The sequence below is a fragment of the Trachinotus anak genome, unplaced genomic scaffold (genome assembly GCF_046630095.1).
Source record: "Trachinotus anak isolate AG129_WGS33_773 ecotype Australia unplaced genomic scaffold, CSIRO_AGI_Tana_v1 ptg000032l, whole genome shotgun sequence".
Classification (NCBI taxonomy): domain Eukaryota; kingdom Metazoa; phylum Chordata; class Actinopteri; order Carangiformes; family Carangidae; genus Trachinotus; species Trachinotus anak.
In genome coordinates, this window is record NW_027273883.1 from 19,993,128 (window position 1) to 20,009,105 (window position 15,978).

The 15,978-nt window shown below is 43.1% G+C and overlaps 1 protein-coding gene across 1 annotated transcript in view; it reads right to left on the reverse strand.

Moving 5' to 3' along the window:
* Positions 1 to 15,619, reverse strand: part of LOC139613128 (exostosin-1a-like) — a 37,784-nt gene extending 22,165 nt beyond the window's left edge. Inside the window, exon 1 of the mRNA XM_071469489.1 lies at positions 13,703 to 15,619. Coding sequence (XP_071325590.1) covers positions 13,703 to 14,655 — 953 coding nt within the window. The 5' untranslated portion in view covers positions 14,656 to 15,619. The remainder of the gene's footprint in view (positions 1 to 13,702) is intronic.
* Between the last annotated feature and the right edge of the window lie 359 nt (positions 15,620 to 15,978).

Genomic DNA, 15,978 nt, shown 5'->3' on the forward strand with positions numbered 1-15,978 from the left:
TTTTTCCAAACCAGTGTGAAAAACCCTGTCAACTCTCAGACAGCCTCCTCCTTTTAATGGCAAAGCAACCGTGACAACAGGCATGACAGGAAGAAGGGGGCTTGTAATGTCTGTTGGGTCCGAATATGGGCTGTTATCAACCGAGTTTGTTATCAGTGCACCATCAAATGGACTTGTGGGCTGTGTCTGATCTGATCCAATATCCACCACGCTGAGAGAGGGATTTAGATAAAACTTGACTGCTTGGCTAGGATCTGCCTGGACTGAGAAGTCTGTTTTGAAGCGTTTTGTGTTTGTTTGTGTGTGGGTGTGATTTGGGACAAGAGGGGTAATGCGACAGCCGAATTTGCAAGGCCGTGTGCGTGTGAGTGTGTACAGGGATGAGGTTTTTTTTAGGACATTCCAGGGGATGGCCTTATGCAAGTGTTTCAGGGGAGAGAGGGAAATAGAGACTGAGAAGTGGGGGGAGGAGAAAGGAGAGTGTTTATGTTGTTTACTCTCACCATTCACATCCCAATGGACCTTTGCATTTTTGGACCATAAGTGACAGTGCGACCGCAAGTGTGTGTCCATGTGACAGTTATGACCAAGGACGCTGCAAGGGATAACACAAAAGCCAAATATCCAAGGGGGCTCAGCTAAGGTCAGGCTGAGGGGGTTTGTACAGTGCGGTGGAGGTGAAAGCACTGCAAAGCCAGCATGGATTATTTTAACTGTCCCCACCAAATGTCACATAAACCTGCACAACAAGTCTAAATGCAATATTTCTCCCAAGTTCAAGACTGTGAAAGGGAAAGCCGCTGACCTTCAGACCTCTCTGAAAGCTTTTTAAAGGCCACTAAATGGGCGGCCTTGACAAAGTAAACAAGACCCGCATTAACAAAAGAAATATTTTCTCAATAGCCTGTATTGAAATATATTTCTGTAAGGGCTCTGCCTTCACCTCTATATAATAGAGGTGAATGAAATTTCATTTGAGATGCTTAAAGGATTGAAAAAATAATTCCATACACACAAAAAGACACCACAGAGCATACTTTCAACAGTTTCCACAGGTACTAAGAAAGAGAAATGTTTCAGTAAAAAGTGCTCAAGTGTAGATCATCCAACCAATGCAATTTTAAAAACAAACAAAGCTGCAAAACTGGGGTCAGATATCTTAAAACTTACACAACTGAAACCAAAATGGATTGATAGATACCACTATAGTGAAGAGAGAGATTATTGAACTTTTTTATTTGGGTTAACCATCCCTTTAAAAACACCACATGAAAAAGAGAGAAAAGTGAGTAACCTGCCGATGACAACCAGCGTCAAACGTGCTGGAAAAAGAACAGCTGTGAGTGCGATGCCAGTGTGAAATAATGAGAAGTGCGGCTTCATTCTGCTGCTGAGAGAGTAAATTAGTGTCTCGCCAAGTCGAGTCGCCAAAAACGAAGTGTAAACACAGTCTTTTAGCTCTCAAGAGGGAAAAGATGATTACCTCACAATTACAAGACCACAGAGGAGAGAGAAGCCCCATTGCCTCGGTGACAGAAAGAGAGATTACAGGGTGGTGGCTGTACTAATGATGATGGGGAAAAGCAAAAATACTGCAGTTTATCCCAGAGGATGCACAAATTGCAGCAACTAACAGAAATTTGTGGCACTTGGCGGACGCTTTGCCAATGCTCTTCGACATGAAAGATGACGAGGGAATGCTTTATTTGTTTCATGTCTGCTGGCAAGTTAAACAACCTTTTTTCCTCAGAGCACTGAGACATCAACATCCACAGAGGCGTTCAACAGGTTTCTATTCCCGTAGCACACACAGTGTCGATAAAAAAAAAAAAAAAAAAATCATATTCTGATTATTTTAGGAGATGTTTCGATTGTTACATGCAATGTGATTTCAGTTGGAATGATCGTTTTTCGTTTCATTTTCACTGAAAATTTTTTGAAAAAATGACGATTTTTGTTGGGCCTTATACCAAACAAGCATTTTCCCTTATGTCTGGAGAACATGATTTGTAGGCCAGGGTGTCTCTGTAGCACCACAATGCTTATGGTGCTAACAATGCACAACAGTGTTGTGACACATTTTACCTTTCCCTAAAAAATGGCAGCTCCTGCAATTAGGATATTATATTTTGATTAATTGTGCAGCCCTAGTTAGAAACATGTCAGTTCTACAGTGATGAGTCTACTTTTTCCAGCAAGGGGATACTACTAAACCTCTTAAATTATTTAATAATCAAGTTGAGTAGTATAACTAACGTGCTAACCAATATAATTGGCTGAACACAAGACTTTTGTATGAGGTGAATGATGAGGCATTTACTTCCTACGCTGACATCACTGTACCACCGTCATTCTCACAAAGCTAACCCTCCTGAGAGGAGGGGTAGCTTTGCAATACACCACTGCCTACCACTCCTCAGATTTTAAGCCATCTAATAAATCCTCACACAGTAATGTGATGACTGTGGGGGAGGGAGACCTAATCCCACACTGATACCACGATACACCAAACACACGGACCTCCACATCAATTGGCTATCACTGATGCCAAATACAACCCTCCTGAGTGCACAGGCTAGTCTTAATCCCTTTCCATATTATTACACTGATCACAGAAAAAAAAAATATATATGAAAGTGAGGGGATGGTGCAAAATTATAGACAAATTCTATTGTGCAGAGCTAAGCAGACGTTCAACGATTATGATAATCATAAAAAGTTGTATAATACAACTACAAAGAGAAAACACCAAAACAGTTGCCCAACACATGATGTAAAACGGGTGATACTGTCAGCCTTGAAAAAAACACGAGGTCAAAAGGAGGGCAGAGGGAGGAGCAGATGGGCTGACAAGAGTTGTAATTACTGTGGGTCACTTAAAAGATTGTCATACCCTGTCACAGTCATCACCTTTTATTCAGCAGGACATGCACACCACATCAAACATGTCAGCACCATGAAAACAGTGGTGAGGTCTAACTGCTTCTCTACAGTCATGTTTCAGCTGTTGAAAGTCTGTAAACGTCTGTCACAGTCTACAAAGTCAAACATTTTCTGCCCTTCATCGGCGTCTCTTCTCCATGACTCATATTCACAGCCTGGCTGGTGGAAAGAGAACGTGCAGGCACAATGCACCTTTGAAACAATAACGCTCTGTGAATACCTGTGGATATGAGGTCAATGCAACTGGATGAAAATCTAGTGAGCTCATCTGACAAACATTACATTGTATACTGTATAAAGGCCAATTCATGCTTTCTGGGTTCATGTGTCTGCAACGGTCCACATTACGTAAATTTCATCGTCTGCCCATGTCTGTGTGCCGCCCAGAAATCTGAGGCTGTCCACACTGTGACATCTGCCAGACAACCGGATGCTGGGTTTGTGCACCGTGTGAATGCACTTTTTAATTCTTATCCTTGATGCAATTCTGCGTCATTGTTTTGACCTTTTCAAACTAACGAGCTCTTCTTTCTGTCAGGAGGTCGCCATCATGTGTTCTACTGTGAAGGTGTGGAATGTATGTATAATGTACATATAGCTCCAACTGTTGTATGAAAGGATGTCCTGTCTGAGGCTTAGGCTACTGCCACATTTAAAAAAATTTGTCCTCTTTCCATATCTCAAAACTAGCCTGAACAGACTTCTTTGATGTAGTTTATTTTATTCTAAAGCTAATCTCTTACAGTCTTTAAGTCCTTTCAGTCAGACATCAAGATCTTCCATTCTGGCCAATACAATTACCACTGTTAGGTGGGGTATAGCTCACCAAAAACTAAACTCCTCTGCACATCATCTCATTCTCTTAAAGTTACACACAAGGACAAGTTCAGCGGATCTCAGAGCAGAGTGACGACTGCACAACAGTGCCCTGTGAGGGAGCTGAACTCCTCTGTATCCTCGCAGACACACTGGCCCAGAACAAAGCTTTATCATCTGGTAATGAATTCCACGGCCAGTAGTGCTTGCTGCTGCGGGCAGGTAATTAGTTTGAACAGCGGGAAAGATCAAAGACAACACTTCCTGTCTTGCCCTCTGGTAGTGACCTCACAAGGGGAAGTCACAGATTTCACCGGCTGAGAGAGGGAAAGAAACTCTATGAAGCTTAGCCAACAGGCACAAAATTATAGTCCCAGTGAAAAGTTGTTTCAGTTCGAACCACAGCAACTTACCTATCTGGTAAAACAGAAAGTGACCTGTAAACAAAACTGCTGCTTAGTGTCTTTGTAAAAATTACTTGTTTGCCAGCAATTCCACATTTTTCCTGATTCATATGTTCTGTTTCTTTTCTTCTTGACATAATTCAGTGACTTAAACATTATTGCGAGTTGAACATAATCTGTTAAGGACTGCAACAAAGAACAGGCTGAGTAAGGCCATCATTTCACGGAAGAGTTAAGACTATCACATACTCAGGGTTATCATCCTGAGTGCTGGAGCGTCCCTTCCTCTCACAGTGCTGGCTGAAGCCCTTATCTGACAAAATGGAGTCCAAAGAGGACAGCGAGAGATAGCATATCTGTGTGTGTGTGTGTGTGTGTGTGTGTGTGTGTGTGTGTGTGTGTGTGTGTGTGTGTGTGTGTGTGTGTGTGTGTGTGTGTGTGTGTGTGTGTGTGCCTGTATGTGTATGTTTGAATGCCAGTTTTATCTGATTATCCAAGTCATTACCCAGCCATGCCCCACAACATGGTGGCTCATAACTTTTCAGTGTTGCCAAGTGTGGTTACGTTACCACAGCTCAACATGGTCCCACATGGTGATGATGATACATTGCCAAACTACCTTTGAGAAGACACAAGGACAATCGCACTCACATAGCCCAACTCTTCAGGAGATGTCAGTCATCTCCTCTCCACAAAAACAAAAATAGTTTTCAAAAAGATCTGAACGGTACAGTAATCCCCTCCTCCACTCCTAAAATAATACATGAAATATTAAACAATATTTTGTGGCTCAGAGACTAGAGTCACAGACACTGAAAACTGTCTGTGGGCTTGGCGGGCCTACTCTCCACACTAACTGAAGGATTAAAAGCCCGTAGGATTTGGCTGGCCGTGGTTTTAGAGTGCTGCTTAATTCTGCATGTAGCTCTCACAACATATTTCATTGTACATGAGGGATAATTGAGAAAGCCCCCGTCATGCCCAGCAAGCAACTTATCTGAGTGTTTGAAGGGACTGTAAACGTGCCGCACAGTCACGCAAATACTGGCTTGCTGAATGATGAGTCAGTTACATCTTTGTCCCTTGATGCTCCACCAGCAGCACCTAACATGAATTCACGAGAGGAACCTATCAAATATTGATATTAAATCTACTTTTTCACTTCTCAGCTTCTTTATCCCATTCTTTGTCACTAAAGGTCATTTCAGATTTGGTCCAAATTTACACGATGAAACAATCACATTATTTACATCAGTTAATGACATCAGGCTTACAGAAAACAGACCAATGGCTTTAGGTGGACACTTTCCCACACTCTAGTACAACAGCAGCTACAACAGCAATAAAAAGCTGCCTGAGGTCTGGGAAAACCTCTCCAATCAGGCCCAAGTGTCAAACACCATAAAAATGGATTTAAGATCAATTCTTCATGAAGGTCACCCTGTTCATCCCCATCACCATAAAGTGCTGCTTGTGTTTCATTTCTATTCCTGCTTCACTTTGTCCACACCCTGTCCCTCTCAGATCCACGTTTGTTTAGCAGCACCCTCTACTTCCTGCCTTACTACTGTATTTCACCCAAATGTTATCACATCTGTCAGGCAGCAAGGAAATGGTGATGTGTGCTTCTACATGTCAGGAAAGCTCTTCCGGGAATGGACCACACTCTGTGCCTGGCACATGGACATCCCATTCCTTATTCCCCTCTCCCTGCATTCCAAGTGGAATACATCACCTACACATGGCTGCCAAGGACAAGACATACATCATCCAGCCAGGACAAGAGCCGAGATGGAGAGGGAGCAACGAATGGCACTGCCCTCTGTCCTGAACAACTAGCCTCCAAAGAGAGCGAGAGTGCGGCTAAAATCCATTCAAGCAAATAAAGCATATTTGAATTTGAATCAGAGAGAGGGCGTGAAAGCGACAGAGAGAGCGAGCAGAAAACCACTGCGACCATTCAGGCACATGCTCAAGTACACAAGAGTAAGATGACGACCAGTAATGGCTCGAGTTGCCAGATATCGTCTCTTCTGGAATTTGGCTGCACCAGGTCACACTGAGTCACTGGCCAAGAGCTGCAGTCAAGGTGAAGCAGAGCTAGCTGCCACTGGTTGTATTTAATGAGTGATGGGATGTGAACACTGATGGTAATACCCTCTGGTCACCCTCAGCCTCCCTCTCTATAAATCCTGGCAGTGAAAAATGAGATGGCAATCAATTGAGAGGTGAATAGACTGAGCCCCTGTGGGAAACAAGTCACTTTCTGCAGTTTCTGGGATAAAGCATACGCATGTGTGTGCAGACATACACACACACACTCACAAAACACATGTACACAATTTGTATATTTTTATGGGGGGAAAATCCAGAGTCTATTCTTTAGTAAAAGCTATAGTAGAAAGTGAAAGAACAGAGGGTAAGACGACGTTCTGCACAGGTCATCAGTTTAACTCAAACCCAAGATGTTGTGAGTAAACAAGATGAGCTTTAACGAGATAGGTCAGACCCATATACCTCTATCTGCACTAGGAGTGAGTTAGTTTAGTCATTTTTACATGACCTGACACTGTTATTTACAATAACAATGGCGGTCATGTGATAGCCTGGTTGCTCAGTTATCAGCTTTCCTGCATTTGTTTCTTTAGCTATCACTTACCATGGGCTCTCTAAACACGAGCAGTGTGTAATCCCCAGGCTCTACAGGAAAATATGCATCATCCATCTAGTTGAGCCCTCCACCCCCCTAACCCAAGACCATGGGCCATTAGGACCTACAGGCTAAATAAATCCCCTTTCACACATAAGCCAGAAGATACACTATGCACATCCTCTGGCTGACGTAATTCATATACTTTGAAACAAAAAGAGTACAAAAGCTATTTTTCTTGCTCTAATTAAAAAAAAGGAAAACTCAGACAAGCTCAGACATGCTATTCACCAAAAGGAAATGAAGAATATTGAGAAAATTGGCAGAGGTAAAAATAAAAGTAGAATGGAGGCATGAGGAAAGTTCAGTGCGACACACTGACGTACATTTCCTGTTCCATTGTCTATCATCATCATGACAGATCAACATTAGCAGACAAAGATAAGAAACTTGTACCCAATCACAGCATTCAGAGGAGCTCATTCCCACTCATTGTTGTCTGTGGCTGATTATTATGCAAAAAGGATTTTCCTCTGTGGGATTGAACCTGCTTTTCAGCCTCAGAGACAAAACAGGAGGAACCAAACAGCCAGCAGGAAAAACTGTCAGATCATGTTGGATTCATTCTGCATTCAGGTGTGAAATTAGCAACATAAGTTAAACTGACAACACAATGCATTGGAGATACAAAAATATTGCAAACAGTGGTCCAACAACCACTTCAATATTGTTTGTGAGATAGGCTACAATATATTATACTATTGAGAAACAGCTCCTCTGCAATAGATGCCTATTTATAGCTAAAACTATTCATTGTAAAGAAAAATGTTAGAGAGAACATAAAATTAATATGTTGTAGGTAGAACAAAGTGATAATAAGCAACAGTAGAAAGACCAAGAGCAAGTAGAGAGACTAATGCAACTTCAGGGAATGGAGAGACAGAGTTCCTAAAGAGCCTTCTCATACAACTTCACTCTTTCGGTATCTGTGGGCCTCTCACTTGCTCCACAACCTGCACTTTTACTTTCATAGACCAACTGGCCTAGCACAATACATCAGAAACTGCATTTAAAAATACTGACCATTCCAAAACTATTGTGTGGTCATGTAAGTGTCAATTCTAGGCCCACGCTGATGAAGAGCAAACATATAATCCATGCAGAGTGGTTTTATGGTTTACCAGCCTCCTTCATTGGCTGCTGTATTATTTAGCTCTTTCCAGCAGGGCCAACTGTAGTAGTTTACTGGCAGAGCTGAGCTATGATGGATGGCAAGTGAAGGAGCCTTCTGGAGAAAGGGATCTTTTCATAAACTGAAGTCACAGCATCAAACACTGCATAGCATCTCTGTAATGAAGTCTGCAAAACACCACAGTGTAACAGAAAAGGAGACTGGCAAAACTGACTTTGAGGACAATGAGATCATCTTAATGCAGAAAGAAACACCACTGGAGTAATGAGCTACCAGTTTCTCCGAATAAAACATCAATTTAAGTCCAGAGAAAAAACACACCAACATGTGACAACAGCACCTCCTCAGCCACCCGATGGCAGCTCAGAGGACACTGTTAACAGAGGTTAACAGAAAAAAACAAAAACATCCAAACAGCGCTAACGGTGTGTTCAAGTGCCACTTTTAACAGAAGACACAAAATTATACTAAGCATTTAGTCAGTCCACCTTTGCCAATGCTATTTCTTCAGGGTCTGCTTAGAGTCAAGGCCCTGAAGGAGATTTACATGAAGCTAATTTAAGAAAGGCTAGACAAGTTTTTAAATGTGTATTGACAGTCTATTTGATAAATGCTTGTTGTAGAGCATTTACTGATTTTAGATGTACTTGGCTAGTTAACCAAAAAATATTGAGTTATTCAGAAGACACCTGTCAACTAGCTAACTGCCGACCCAATGTGTTCAAACAGTAGACAAGACTGTGAAAAAAAGGATTTATAGTTGTTAATGTGCAGGAACTCCGAGATCAACCCTCCTCCCCCAATGATTATCGTTTTCCCCGAGCTCTGCAAAGCCTGCATCAAGTTGGCTAGCGGCCCTCTGCCAGGGGCTTTGGCCAATATTGAGGATTAAAACCCTGCAAGTCTATAAATACACCTAGCAGACCAACGTCAGCACCCAGCCAGCTATTGGACTCACCTCGCACTGCTGGATGGCTGGCATGTGTTTTTCCTCTTTTCTGCTTCTCACTTGCTTTTGCTTTCTCCCTTGGTCTTTCAGTTTCTCAGACTCTCAATGGTCTTTCTCTTTGTGCTCCTATTTTCCCCTCCAACTCCCTCTCTCAGTTTGTCTCCCACTCTTCTGTGTCTCTCACTCTATCCCTCTCATACTCTCTCGCTTGGCAGGGCCTCTTAATTGGAAACAAGCTGTGAGAAGGCTTTCAGTTTGAGGTTAAAACTGCATCTGACCTGCCTCCTGCTGTATCTTTTCTTCTCTCCTTTGGCTGCATCACAGGCTTGTGCACAGTGGCTGAGAGCAGATGTATGAAGGACAGAGTGTGGTGGAGAGGGAAGAAGAAAGTTGACTCTTCACATTGGCTGGAAACAGGGGCGACATGAGAGGTAAACGAGCCAAATGGACAACATATAACTTGGGGTTTTTATTCTTTGATCAGCAGACCCCGCTGAAATAAGATATGTATAATCAGTTAGCCAAGGGAGACTGATTAATCACACTTTGGGGCTTACACATTCCTTCTGCAAGCCCCAGATCTTTTTACAATGCAAAACATGCAACACAGCAAGGAGTTGAAGGACCCCCACCCAAAAAATAAATAAAAAAATTGAGCTCTTAGCTCGTGGACTGGTCCCAGTTCCTATCACCATTAATAGAAAACAACCGGAGGTATGAGTAACACAAGACTTAGGCTAGATTATTTTGTTTATCTTAGTTTCAATACATTATCTAAGCTGTTAAACAACAACATTATCACAAGATTGGACGAGAGTTATAAATATAAAGCACAAGCAAAAAAATAGAGTAAAACTCCAACCGACAAAATACACTCGTACAGTGTAGAATGCAATGGCCTGCCCCGCAACCACATCTCCCCATCAGAGAGGCGAAACACAGCGTACATGTCCATACAGAGTACATCAAAATCCCCATATACATACCAAGCCAACATCTGGAGCATAAAGTCTCGACTATTACACAAAAATGACATGGCCATTACATGGTAATTATAGTGAGAGGCTGCATTCAGTCTGTCACAACTTCCTTGTTGTCAGTGGGAGAGGATAAGAGGGATTTGTTGCACAAAGGGCCACAGCCAGGCACAGAAACTATTACTTCCACCCAGTTAGACCACAGACTGCACTGTCTGACCCATAGGGCTGTGTAACAAGACAGCTCAACTCAGTCACAATCAAACATGTCAACCTACATGGAGAACTCAGTGCAACCCAAAGATGGTGCAAATAAATTGTTCTGTGCTTTATCTAAGTAAGATGATTCTGTATGGAATAAGCATAAATGTTGCACACATACAGCTGTTAAAATGACAAACTCACAAATTGGTCAATGTCTTAACCCAAGTATAAATCTGTCTGAGGAACAGCTGCCTTATCCAAGGAGATACTTTTAAGAGCTCAGCTCAGTTAATATTTTCCTGATGTGCAAAATGCTGCAAGCTGCTTACTCCAGCCAGCTTGTTGTTTACAGCACAGTATAAGTCAGAGACACTTTTCATTTGGAAAGTTAAATCATGACCCAAAAACAAATATTGATCTCCTTGGCAACTGCCTTCCTTGACTACTGTCCCACCCACGTCCTGGCCCATCCATGTCTTACTCCCTTGGAAAGCCATGCACAACTGGGTGCCAGGACAGGGATATAGAGCAGGTCTGGGTATGATTACAGCTGAAAATGATTCAGCTTCTGGGGTCTGATGAATCAGTTGTGTCAGACCTAATGTTAACCATTTGGACTGACCCCCAAAAAAGGCAAACCACAACCCAACTTGGACTCCAAACGTGCACAATAAAAAGCTTAATGTAACGATAGGATCTTCATGGTCCAATGTATTGGTGAAAAGTGCCCAGAAAGCAATTAATTAATAAAGACCAATACAGCAAGAAAACCAAGAAAAAAGAAGTTAATAAAAAAAAAAAAAAGACCCACAGTGTGCACAGGTAAAGGCCACATGCACCTACACGTCAGTGTTAAACATCTTCTGGAGATTCATTCAGAGTGATTACGCTTGATATCATGAGACTCATCCCATCTGGAGCATCCTTTAATCATCCGTCACTGCAGACAAAAGACTGTGAAGGGATGAAATATGATTCATGTGTCATTGGCATCAACGTTGCACCCAGGCAATCATGGCAGGTGATCTATAAAAATACAGATTTCAAGGCATAACATAATGTTTGATGGACAGCATTCATTTCAGCCTGAACAACCTTTAAACAGAACAGGTATGAAACCAAAGTTCACTGAAAGTAAAAAGAGAGTGGGCTATTATGTCACACACAAAAATAAAAAAGATAATGAACTGCAAAAAACGAGTCCCAACAGTCTCAAGATATTTTTACCAGATCCGTTCCAAACAAACGTCTTATTAAAAATGTATAACATCTTGCTTCCTCTAAGTTCCCAAACAGTGGGAAATTTGTATGATGATAACTTTGCCTTTTTATCTCAAACTTTGAGAACACAATTATTTCAGGATGGGTTCTGGCAAAGGCCATAATGTGAGTAAGACCTGCAAATGCATATGTTAAGGAAGAGCAAAAGTCAAGGAAGGGCTCAGACGAAGAAGACTGTCAAAACTGTGTGTAATATATGCTCCTCACTATTTAAGTGCAAGAACCTTTTGTAACCATATCAGTTTTATGGGCTTAAAGGCTTCAAATGTTGGGGCACAGGCAGAAGGCGAGGCAGGAATGAGTAAATACATTTTATATAATTTAACAGGAAGTGGGCAGTGGACTGGGGATCAAGCCAAAGCCTGTTGACTGATAGTGGTGTGGCTTACTGAGGATGTACTGACTGAGAACCACTGAACATTTTGTAGCCATGCAATGAAGCTAAGCTGGCGAGGGCTAGTGAGATATCCAAAGCCTGTTTCTCCCCCTATGCTACTTAATGACAGAAGGATTATTTTTTCCTTTGGGTTACGGCTCTGATGCCACCCATCTCACTGTGTGAAATCACTCTCTGGCAGCACTTGGCAGCGAGCAGTCAGCTGGCAGAATGAGGCAGAGAGTGAGCAGATAGCTCGCGTCTTAAGAGTGATATGGAGAGTGTTCTTCTGCTGAGCCAATGAATGGACCTCATAAGCTGATACTTACCTGCACAGGAACACACAAACATGAGAGGATCTATGCTAAGACAAGACTTTAGATTTCATGGTATGAAAATACATAATATCAGGCTCATGGTTTAAAGGACACGAAGAAAACGACTCTCACTCATGTTCACTGTAATACGTGTTGCAGACAGGTGTTAGGGCTGACCCCTTAACATACTATGAAATGGTTTGTCACCAAAACTGAACAACTGACAACATCATGGTAAAGACACAACATGGGGGTCAATCACTGCTGGCCCCCAAACAACGGAGGGGTCACGCAGGACACGGACTGGGGCCAGAGCATTCCTGGCTGATGCAGTTGGGTTTGTCTGGGAAATGACTGAGCAAACAGGGGCCAGAGTGGCTTCCCCTTACTGGCACCAGTGCTTTGTCCCCACTAATCCACTCCAAAGAGCCACAGTCAAACACCCAGCACCATACAGTCACCAGTAACAACACAGCACAGTCTGGGGGGACATGAAATGAATCCCACTGGCCAAAGCAGGGAGACAGACACCAGTTTGCTCATCAGATTTGGGCACAGAAAGCAGTATGGCTTATCTCTAGGACTGGGTGATGATCACAGAGCAACTTTTTGAGGCAATGGGGCTTTGCAATATTGCCTTCAGTTGTTTGGGCTCATCTATTTGCTCATAAATCCTGTGCATCATGATAATTGGTAGCAGAGTGAGTACATTTTTACACTGAGTCAGAACTCGTAATACACTGAGAGGCAGTGGGGTGGAGTTCTCCAGAGGAAAGGGAGTATATTTATTCATTGCTGAATAGCAGGTATTCAGAGACAAATGGGGATATCAATTGAATTCCATTAATACAGCTGCTCTTTATGGCCAATATTAAAGCTAATCTACTTATCTGTGTCTTGTGACATGTAATTTGGTAAATAAAGTCATATGATATGAGGAATTGAAAAGTAACAAATCACTGATGTTCATTTAAGTGTTTCTACTGCTGCTGAATAAAACAGTAGTGCAAAACAAATTGGAATCAAATATGGGAACAATGGGATTTTAACATGTTGGCCATGTTGTGCTCAGCAATACTCTCATCACCCTCCCTCATGTCTGGGAGGCATAATGACAATTTATATATATGACATCCAAGACTTAAGGCTCTGGATCCCAATAATAGTGAAGTTTTAATCTATACAGCCATAAACAATAACAAGAAATAAAAGAAATAAATAATAATACAACGTGTGAAAAATACAGATAAAAGCCATATTTTGAGGAAAATGTAAAATATTAATGGTGTTATATGTGTTGCTGAGACATGAACAAAAACAGACCGCTGCCAGTTTAATATATTACTGAGTGAGTTCATCATAGTTGCCCATGGTTACAGAGACCAACCTGAAAATCTAATATTCTGAAAAGAAGTGTTATGTCAAAACCCTCCACACTTAACTCCTTCTTTGCCATAGAGTTGGATAAGAGTGGACTTTGATACTGACAAAAATAAGGTCAAAATGAAGAGACAAGACAGAGTACAAAACCAGAAATTAACCCCTGCAGTCTGAATCTAAATGTCTGAGTGACTGTAGTTGGGTGGTACTCACTTGTCATACTCTGCGTTGTCTTTATCACAGCGTGCATCCTTGTGCTTCTGCCAGTCCTTCCCATGCTTACAGGTGGTGAGGAGGACCACATCCTCTGAGTTATGGACATGATATAAAGCGTTCCTAGTGTCTGAACCTATTCCAGTTAGGTACCTCTTCCCCTTAAAAACAAGCATGTACTTCCTATAAGGGGGAATGGTGTTATGTTTCAAGTAGCCTCTTTCCCCTCCTGTCCTAGGGTGGTCTTTAGAGAAAAGAGGAATCGAAACATCAAAGTTAGGCCGAAAGTTCTCGGTGCTGATGCTGGCTTTAGCCAACATGGCAAGGCCAATGTCAAAGCCAAGGTCCTCCGTGTAGTCTGGCCAGGTGCCGGAGTATAAGTTGAAGATGATGTGGTTTTTGCCCCCATTCCACAGAGGAAGGCTCTGGACTTTTGCCCTCAGGTTGTGCACATACTGGGGTGAAAGCTGGTCCCGGTCGAGCGTGTCCAGACTCAGGACAAACAGACAAGCCTGTCCTGGGTCAGGTGTATAGAACCTGGACCCTTCAATAGAGGACAAGATGTTCTGATAACTCTCTGACATCTTTTCCCCTTTCTGCTGGGGGTAGACGTAAACTTTAAATCCGTTCCTCTCACACAGAGAGAAATCAAAACATGACTCCATTCTGCAGCGTTTCCCCGTGAAAACGCCTGAGTTAGCGTCCCTCTTCTGCCTAGGAGATATGTGTTCATTGTGATCATCGTGCCGATCTTGCTCCCAGGAGCTGAAAGGCTGCAGGTACCCCTGGAAGCGACGCCACCGAGCCCCGGGGTGATAACCGGTGAGGCTGCGGTCATCACGCCGGCTGGGTCCCCGTCTGGATAGCGGGACTTGTATCCCCCCAAAACAAAACAGCAGAATGAGGCAGGCACCGGTGGAGAACAGAATTAAGTACCGTTTTTTGGCCTGCATGTGTCCTACGATCTGAGATAAGATGTCTGGCGATAAATCCAAGAAGTCCCCAAGTTTTGACTTCACCACCTCCTGCGGGAACGCTCCGCCATCTTCCCCCGGGCTGCAAGGGCTGTGCGCTCAGGTCTCCCTCCTCCTGCTTCAGATGCCTTTCACAGGTCAGGGAACTGATCCAACGCATGTGGGCGATTTTATAATGTTCATCCACCTCGTCTCACCTTCAACAGTTGTATCGATTAACAGCGTCTCCTAAGCAACAGAGAGCCCCGGTCTGGGCATCTGAAGTAGCACCCTACTTTCCTTTGTATAAAGCTACCTTTACTTTGGCCGAAACGTTCATTTTAACACTTGGCATTACTTTCCAGCTAACCAGAGCCACATGGTAACTAATAACAACACCGCAGAAAATGAGCACAAACTTGAGCCTGTTTAGCAGCAGTGTGTACCAGACTTGTTGCCTGGACAGTCAACTATTGTCCCTGCTGGAAATTAGCTACCGAGCGGGTACCGGAGCCCCAGATACAGCCCCTGCTGTTGCCGCATTTATTTCACTAAGCGACAAAGACAAAAGTATCATGATGACTGTTTGCTGAATTCAGGTAGCGAATTTCTACAGACGATTTAGCTAGCAAAGCAAGCTAACCACCTGGCTAGTTTCTGAAAACATTCCCAGTTAGCTTGTTAGCTAAGCGGACGCATCAAAGTAGCTTTAACGCCGCTTGGAAGTAAAGACAGCCGGGCAGCCTCTCTTCTCCGTCTACAACCGTGCCTCTTCACTCGTCCGTAAACTTATCTCTCAGTCTCCCGACCGCACCGACAGGCTAATTTCTCCGTAGATGTCTCCAGTCGTGAAGTGTTGAAGCGGTGGCTCACACACATACACGGGAACAAGGGGTGCTGTGGAGACTGCGAGCCAGGCAGAGCGGCACGGCGGTCCCACCGAGACGACTGCTGATGATGATGTGACGTTCTTCCCCGGCGCACGGTGCGTTATCACTGGCCTCCACTACATCCGAGCCGGGCGGGGCTTCCGCTGCACCCATTCACATCCAGGCAAGATTGAGCAGCACAAGGAGGACAGAGAGTGTGGGTAGAGATTTCACCACAGAGGACTCTGAGCTGAGTTTTCTGGTTTGCCTGTTGAACCATATCAGATGTTTAGAGGAGGGGTAAAATACTAAATAATTTCACTCAAAGTAAAATAATTTAACCATTGAGCTATTTAGCTTGTTCTGGAGCTTTTGATCATATCACATGATATTCATCAGCGGATGAGGTTTGCCCAGTTGTCATATAAACTGTAGATGTTGAATTTCACTTTTT